We start from the raw sequence: 8845 nt of genomic DNA, 5'->3' as shown, positions 1-8845 counted from the left end.
GCCTTGGTCCTCAGCTCCGAGGTCGCTGTCCCGTGCACGCGCCTTGGGCCTCAGCTCCGAGGTCGCTGTCCCGTGCACGCGCCTTCATCCTCAGCTCCGTGCTTTGGCTGTGCTGCCTTTGTTGCTGGAAATCCTACCCTCTCTGCTTTCTTTAATCTCTGTGTACATTTGAGACCCAAAGACTTTTCTCGCTGTCCCAGCCCCAGATGACGTCTCCCGCCTAGAGGATCACGTGGAACTTATTGTCTGTTTGCCTGTGAAGGATGTTTTTTCTTTTATTACCTGAGCTGTAGGTGTGGTGTTGCCCCGTCTCTCAGGTGGTTAGGAGGTGGCACAGCACAGTGGGTTATGAGCAGGAACTCCAGGACCAGATTGCCCTCTGGGTTTAAATTTCACCCTTCTGCTTATTAGCTGTGTGTCTCAAGCAAATTGCTTTCCCTTTCTGTGCTCGGTTTTCTTGTCTGTAAAAAGGGATGATATTTTGCTATCTTGTGGCTGTTTGTGAGGATTAAATGAATTAACATATAGGAAACATTTAGAATAATTCTTGGCACTATGTAAGTGTAAGCTATGATTGGCATGAATTTTGTTATGTCCTCAAGTGGTTTCTCAGATCTTTAAGGGCAAGAGCCTGTTGTGTTCCTCACAAGGCCTGGCCTGGTGTTCTGGATATCCAGTGAATGCTTATTGATTAAGTAGAAACAAATGTGAGCAATTCAATAGAAAAACATCTGGAAGGATATGTGCCAAGGTACTAAGAGTGGTGCGTGGTTGGGATTATAACAATTCCTTAGATCCTTTTTACTTATCTTTATTTTCTGATTTTTGTATAATGAGTATGTATCACTTTTATAATAAATCATTACAAAATAATTTTTCTTCAGATGGATAAGAAAAAAATGAACCTGGAAATTCACATTCAGAGATAGGATATTATTGGAGAATTTTCCATTGAATTTTGTAGACGAAATTACATTTCTGAATATTATTCATTGTCTGTACCCTTAATGCTTGGTGTCTTCCAAACTGGTTTTCTCTTTTAAATCTTGTCTTAACGCTTGATATTTGAGTCTTTCGAAAAGCCTAATGAAATGTGTTTTTACCTGACGATGGTAGTGATTACAGTTGCTTTGCGTTAATGATATTTTTGGTTTATTTGTAGCTTATGGTGCTGCTGTCTGGAGTAATAGCTTTCATGGTGAACTTATCAATTTATTGGATCATTGGGAACACCTCACCAGTCACGTATCCTTTTCCTAATAACTTAAAAATTCATAGTCTTTTATATTTTCCAAAACTGTCACATTCATTTCCTTATCTGAGTCTCACACTTACTATTGCATGGCCTGAATTAAGTAGGGAGAGTCATTTTTAACCTTTTACTACCTCATTTCACATTAGAGTCTGCACAAATGTAAAGAAATATGAATTGGGGAAATATTAAATTTCTGTATCTTGAATGCTTTTGAATTTTTGTAAGTAATAGGTTACCTTTTCCCTTATCAAAATTAACATGGAGGAGCTGGCCCAGTGGTGTAGTGGTTAAGTTCACATACTCCACTTTGGCAGCCTGTGGTTCGCGGGTTCGGATCCCTGGCGTGGACCTACACACTGTTGATCAAGCCATGCTCTGGTGGCATCCCACATACAAAATAGAGGAAGACTGGCACAGATGTTAGCTCAGTGACAATCTTCCTCAAGCAAAAAGAGAAAGATTGGTAACAGATGTTAGCTCAGGGCCAATCTTCTTCACCAAAAAAATAATAATAAGATGGAGCTCTGTGGTTTGCACGTAGTGGGGTTACATAAATATTTGTTGAGTGAATAAAGGGATGGACGCTTGGTTTTTCGCTCAGTTTTCAGTTATCTGTAGTAATAAAGTAGAGGTATGGTTAATCCAGGTAACCAAAGATAATTTCAGACCATTGACCTCTGACTTTATGGTTTTGTACTTATTTGGATATGAATGTGCCTGTTTTCTCAATCTTCCTTTAAATCAAGAAATGAAGTCATACCTTGGAGGTCTGATCAAACTCCACTGCCCATTTGTAACGTTCTGCTTGTCATTCGGTTTCTGCCCGAATTTCACTCTGCCTCCACTCTTGAGCACATGCAGAGAATGGATCTCCCCACATGAGAGGTCGTGCTGCATCCGAGTGTGCTGAATGACATGCACGGGGGAACACTCAGGTGTCACGTGCTTGCCAACTATGAATAAATAGCAACAGTGAGAGCAGTCTCTTAGAAAACCAGCATTGTTGGAAACACCGTGTGTCCTGGGCCCTTTAATTCTCACAGCAGCTCTGTGAGGCAGGCCCCCTTGTTTTATGCTGCAGAGGAGGAAGTGGAGGCGCAGAGAGGTTCAGTAACTCACCTAAGATCATACAGCTCACAGCGTGGCGGCCAGATTTGAACCACGCGGTCCCGTCCCGGAACTCGTGCACCCTGCACTCCGTCACAGCATCCACGTCTGGGCCCTCATTCAGAGCACTCGTTCAGTCAACAGATGCTGATCGAGCGCCCACTGTAAACCATTCACTGACATCATGAATGTGTCAATACTGAATGTCTGTCATATGTCAGGCACTGGGGATGCATAGTGAACCAAACGGACGAAAATCTCTGCTCTGACAGGCTTAAATTCTGGTGGGGAAGCAGACTGTAGACAAGGAAAATAACAAGTGTCCTCATGCAGGGTTAGACGGTGTTAAGTGCCGAGGAGAAGAGGATATGAGATCTCGGGGACAGGGTTGCAGTTTTATGGGGGGGAGCCAGGAAGGCCTGTGCAGAAGGGACTGGAGTAAAGAGCTGGGGAAGTGCGGCTGCCCCGTGCAGGTCGGGAGGAAGAAGATCCCGGGCAGAGGGGACAGCTGGGGGAGTCTCAGGCAGGGGGGGCCTGTGCAGCTGGAGCAGGACATGCAGGGCGGAGTGTGCTGGGACTCCGAGGGGGCAGAACCAGATTGAGAAGAGCTTCTGTGTCAGGACTGTTACTCCAAGGATGACGGGCAGCTGTTGGAGTTTTGAGCAGAGACATGGCCTGGTTTTACTCATGTTCTCAGAGGATCACTCTGGGCCGCTGTGGAGAACAGACTAATGCAGGCTTTCCCAGCCCCAGTGCTGTTGACCTGTTGGGCCAGACAGTTCTTTGTGGCAGAGCCCTGTCCTGTCCATGGGAGGAGGTTTGGCAGCATCCCCGGCCCCTACCCACTAGATGCCAGTAGCCCTCCTTCCCCAGTTGGCACAACCAGATGTGTGTCCAGGCCTTGCGCAGGTGGCACAGTTGCCCCTGGCCGAGAACCACTGGGCTAGAAGAGGCAAAGGGAGAAGGGGACCTCCGGGAGGCCACTGCAGATCCAGTTCACAGGTGACGCTGGCGTGCACCGGGTGGTAGCTGGATGCAGTGGGAGGCGATTGGATTTGGGGCACGTTTTCAAGCAGAGCCACCAGGTTTTGCGACAAACTGGCTGTAGAGAAGAAGAGAGGAAACAAGCTTGACTCCCGGGGTTCGGCCTGAGTACCTGGGAGGATGGAGGTGCCGTCACCCGGGACAGCACAGCCTGAGGGAGTCAGGTTGAGGAGGAAGAGCAGGTGCTCAGTTTTGGGTAAACAGGTCTGAGAGCTCAGGGTCGAGGTCTCACTGGAGAGAGTCCAGGGTCAGTAGTGTGTGGATGTGGTTTGCAGCAGTGAGGCTGGCTGAGGTGAGCAAGCCAACAAGGGGAAAAAGAAAAGATGCCCAGGCAGTGAGTCCGGGGTCACTTCAGGGTGGAGAGTCCAGGGAGATGAGAGGAGCCGGCAGAGGAGGAGCGAGCAGGTGGGCGGAGGGAGAGTCCACCCACCACTGAGGCGGAGGGGTCCCCGTGTCCGGTGCCACTGACCGGCAAGCGTGAGGACGACGGGAGACCGATGGAGAGGTAGGAAGGGGGAGGGTACCGGCGGTTCTGACAGAGCTTTCAGTGAGTTGAGGGGAAGCTTGACCGGGGCAGACTGGAGAATTAGAGGAATTGGGAATATCCAGTGTGGACTGCTCCTTTTTTTAAATTTACAAAAGGAGGCACTGAAGGTTTTTTGTCTCTTTTTTTGAGCAGGTTTGCCCTGGGTAACATCTGTGCCAATTTTCCTTTTTTTTTTTTTTGCTTGAGGGAGATTCTCCCTGAGCTGACATCTGTTAGCTCTTCCTAGAGTAAGAACCATCTCCCTCTGTTTTGTATGTGAGCCGCCACCACAGTGTGGCCACTGACGGACGACTGCTGCAGGTCCGCGTCCGGGAGCCAAAATGAGGCTGCTGAAGCAGAGTGTGCCAAACTTAACCACTAGGCCAGGGGCCGGCCCTTGCAGAATTGCTTTCCTTTTCCCTTTCCTCTAGTAATATCTTTAACAGATCGTGAGCTCCTTAGGAGAGACGCTGAAGCCTCAGAGCTGTGTGCTCGGGCATGCTCGTGACTGAAGGTGGAGCTGTTCTGTGATGGCCGGAGTCGACCCCCTTGGAAGGGCCTCCCTCCCTCAGGAAGTCCCCTCCATCAGGACAGGTCCCCGTGACACGGCCATGCTCCCCTGCCCAGAGGGGACTTCAGGTGCTTAGTTGGGCCCAGGACAGAGGAAAGGGCCAGAGCGTGAGGTCAGACAGTCCGAGAGCGCGTGCCTGGCTCTGCCTGCCGTGGGCCCGAGCCAGCTGTGGAGCTCTCAGCCTCACCCTCGTCCCTTACGACGTGGGGGAAAGAAGGGCTGCGATGCTGGGCTGTTGGGAGGGTTTGAGAGAGCAGGTGTCAAGCACCTGGCAGAGGTTTATTATGCAGAAATCCTGCTCCTGGTGACTGTCACTGCAGCTGACACACATCGTGCTGGCTGTGTGCTGGAGGCTTAGCGTGTATCCACCTAGTTAATCCTCACAGTAACCCTGTGGGCAGCTGTCCTCTGTCCCCAGTTTATATAGACGAGAACACCGAGGCACAGAGCAGTCGCTGTTTCTAGTGTCATTCTTCGGAAGAGTAGACGGGTACACATCAAACATCTGAAAAATAACAAAGTACTAATTTATGTAGAAAAAACACGTGTACAGTGTGTAAGGAAATCATTTTTAAAGGAACGGTGTGTGTGTGTTGAGTGCCTTAAAGGAACAGGGATTTGGAGGCCCCGTGCTCAGCAGCGAGTTCCTGGCCGTGCACTAGCCTGGACGTGAACTTTGGAGTTACACAGCCCCGCCTGTGTCTGCACTCCAGCCCTGCCGCCTGCGGGCTCTGGATCCCAGGTCCCTATAGCCCTCGGGCCTGCACACTTGTGGAGTGGGAAGGGTGGGACCGCAGGGAGGGTACACGCAGACCTGCAGCCAAATGGCATCACGTGTGTGCCCGGCACAGCGCCCCGTGTGTCGCTCATGCTCAGTGTCACTCCCTCCCCTTGCCCTGTTCCCCCTAAACCTGACATACGGGCTGAGTCGGCTCTCCGGCGCCTTGCACACCTCACCCCTCAGCTGAGGGGCGCTTGTTAGGAAGGGCACCATCAAGCTTCATCGTCAACTGCTGTCCCTCATACCTCCTCTGTCCCTTGTTCTGAATTCCTTTCCCAGCCTGACCTTGTAGCCTCTTCTCTTTGAAGGTCAGCAGGGGTAGCCGGGGCAGTCTCCTGTCGCTGATTGAAAACCTGCGTGAGGAGGCGAGGGTTGACCCGGCGCTTCCCTCAGTGCCCGTGTGCTTTAGCTGGGACTGCTGTTCAGGCCGTGCAGTTCCTCAGCCACAGGAAGCCTGTGCTTCACACGCGTGTGTGCGTGTGTGAGTGTGAACGTAGCATCCCGCTTGTCATCCTTTTCGTCCTTATCGGAGCCTCAGCTATAACATGTTCGGCCACTTCAAGTTCTGCCTCACTCTGTTTGGAGGATATGTCCTGTTTAAGGACCCGCTGTCCGTCAATCAGGGTCTCGGCATGTTGTGCACGTTATTCGGCATCCTTGCCTACACCCATTTCAAACTCAGCGAACAGGAAGGAACTAAGAGTAAATTGATACAACGTCCTTAACCAGATTTTTGTGGAGAAAAGAAAGTCACCCCAAGAAGATAAAAAAAGTTTAGTGCACGAGTTACTTTCAAAGAAGAAAAAAATGCTGCAGAATTCATTGAGTGATGGTTTGCAAGAAGGAACACAAAGGAAATTTTATTCATAAATATGACTTTCTCTTTTACAGAACCTTTTTTAAAAAACTTAATTCTCTAAAACAATGGCTCATGCTTCTTTTCAAAGATGAGTGTATGAAGTCGGGTGGGGGGGGCCGGTGTGGTCACACCAGTGAGGTCGTGGATACGGTTCTGCAGCAGGGGCTGAGGCAGCTGTGGGCCTGTCCGACGGCCGTGAGGCGGCCATGTGTGTGCACGGTCCTCTGAAGAAGGCCACACGGGCTGCCCCCCCTGCCGTAGGGGGGCCCCAATGTGAGCGAGAGTATGATCTTGCCAAAGTGTTCAAGTCAGAATTTAAATCTACCATTTCTGTTTTAGCTGGTTTAGTTTAACTTCCTGTTTATTTATAGAAATGAAGTATCATTTATAGAAAGGAAAGTGGAGTAAAGAAGAGCAAAAGACAAAATCCACTTCTAAAAGTACCTTTTTCTAGTAGGAAATTGCTGTAAGGAGTTACACGTGGTAAAAAAGCTGCAGTTCAGGTAGGTATTCTCTTGTTTCTGAGCTCTCAGTGAACTCTAGAAACGATGAATGGAGTTAAAAACAAGGCAGCTCCGTGTTTGAATGGCCCGAAGACCGTCGGTGGAGCTGAGCAGGTTTCTTTCTGTCCTGGTGGCTGTTCTCCGGCCTCTGAGCAGGTCACATCGGAGATTTCTCGGCACCCCCTCCCTGCTGGTGCTCCCCACTGCGGCTGAGGTGTCCACGGAGCCATCTCTGACACTGAAGGATCTGTGACTGTCCAGCCTTTCTGAGGTGGCCGAGGGACACTTACGCAGCAGGTCAGGGCAGATGCTGTCTCAACACTAAGCAGAAAGCTGGTGAAAATATGAGGAAAGAGGGGGAAGAGAAGCAGGAAAATAGCCAATACTTGACTAGTTCCTTGAGTTTTTAAAGGGATAATTTTACAAAATTAGGGTACGAGGGAAATCCATGATTTCCACTTAAGGAAATTTAGTGCCATATGTTTAATCGCAGAACGTCCTTCTGCCTTCCACCTTCTTGACATTTGAGCATTAACAGCAGTTGCTGGGGGCGGCCCGGTGGTGCAGCGGTTAAGTGCCCATGTTCCGCTTCGCCAGCCCAGGGTTTGCTGGTTCGGATCCCGGGTGCGGACGTGGCACCACTTGGCAAAGCGTGCTGTGGTAGGCGTCCCACATATACAGTAGAGGAAGATGGGCACAGATGTTAGCTCAGGGCCAGTCTTCCTCAGCAAAAAGAGGAGGATTGGCAGCAGTTAGCTCAGGGCTAATCTTCCTCAAAAAGAAAAAAGCAGTTGTTGATAACCTCTCACGATAAATTGACTGAGACAGGTAATCCTCTTGTAATATTTCTTTTTCTAAATGTTATTTGTAAGCTTTAAATGAGAAGACGACTCTTAAGAGGACAAAGAGCCATGTGTATAAAATACACCTTTTAGGGTTTTGTCTTGGCCTGTTTGAAATGAAAAGCCACTGAAAATCTATTTTGACGGGGATTTCAACACATCATTCTGTTATATGATTACTGTATGTGATTGTGTTTCTGTTTTAAATCTTCTTTGGTTCTTCTCAGTTTCCAAAGATGTATTTTATCGTGCTAGGAAGTACGAAGCAATTTGTCTCACCAGATGAGCCTCAGGCCTTAACGTTTGTCTAAGTAATGTTCTCTGTGTATGTTTAAATTAACATATAATTATTTCCCCAAGGCAGGAGACAGCATTTCAGCACAGTGAGGATTGTGTGACTTCCGTGCGCTGACAGCTGTGTTGGTTGTGCCACGTACAAGTTCTTCTCGACTGTAAATGCAGCGTGTGTGTGTGGGGGGCGGGGGGGGGGGGTTGTAACAAATGGTGTCAGTAGGAAGGCAGTGAACGGTTGGAGCAAGATAGGCTGGGTACGTACCTGGAAGTGGATAAAGTATGTGCTACTGGAACTGGAATCTGACCCACATTCCTTGCGCTGAAGATGCTCTTCCCACTGAAAAGGAAGTTTCTTGGGGAAAACTGCACCAGTTGACCGGGACCAACGACAGAGACAGACCGGAAGGCAGGGCCGTGGAGGCACACGCTGTCCTGTTCCCGATGGAGCCGCACTTGTTTCTTTATCCTCTGTTAAGTGACCGAACTTCACTTTTTACCCGTTACAAATAAAGAGAACCTGATGTTTGTACTTGCGTGTTGCCTTTTAGAACCGTTGGGAGAAGGGCCGCGTCCGTGTGCGTGCGGCGGCAAGGCTGGCCAACGCCGGCTGCACGGCTCCCAAGTGTGCAGAATCTAGTGAACCAGGTCCTCGTCTCCCTTTTAAAATAACATAAAAGAGAAATCTTTCTCTGGGAAGTGAAGCAAGCTTTCTTGTGTTTCATTTTTAAAAATACTTGTTAAACCTTGGTATTTTTAAATCAGTAATCATTGTGTTTTTTAAAACATTTATTTGAAAGCACCAACGTTAATCCAGCACTCCACAGTGACTCCATCAGTAAACAGTTGTTGGGTGAATAAAGATGCAGGATTGCCAAAGGTGAATGTCTGATTACAAGAGTGCAGACGAGATTTATTAGATAGATTCTGTTCGCATTTGTTCCCAGACTTGAACTGGATTATACCTGCTACGTCAGGGATACAATGTTACTTTAATTCACTCAATTAATTGAGTTTATTGAGTGCGTTTTATGTTCCAGGGAATGTGCTGGGTACCTGCAAAGAC

At 48.6% G+C, this 8845-nt stretch overlaps 1 protein-coding gene across 1 annotated transcript in view; it reads left to right on the top strand.

Moving 5' to 3' along the window:
* The window catches only part of SLC35E3 (solute carrier family 35 member E3), a 16935-nt gene extending 8624 nt beyond the window's left edge, over positions 1-8311 (top strand). The window contains exons 4-5 of the mRNA XM_046678646.1: positions 1163-1245; positions 5823-8311. Coding sequence (XP_046534602.1) covers positions 1163-1245; positions 5823-6009 — 270 coding nt within the window. The 3' untranslated portion in view covers positions 6010-8311. The remainder of the gene's footprint in view (positions 1-1162; positions 1246-5822) is intronic.
* The last annotated feature ends 534 nt before the right edge of the window (positions 8312-8845 follow it).

The sequence above is a fragment of the Equus quagga genome, chromosome 1 (assembly GCF_021613505.1).
Source record: "Equus quagga isolate Etosha38 chromosome 1, UCLA_HA_Equagga_1.0, whole genome shotgun sequence".
Lineage (NCBI taxonomy): Eukaryota > Metazoa > Chordata > Mammalia > Perissodactyla > Equidae > Equus > Equus quagga.
The sequence above is the reverse complement of the archived record's forward strand: the minus strand, read 5'-3'. Positions and strand labels throughout refer to the sequence as shown.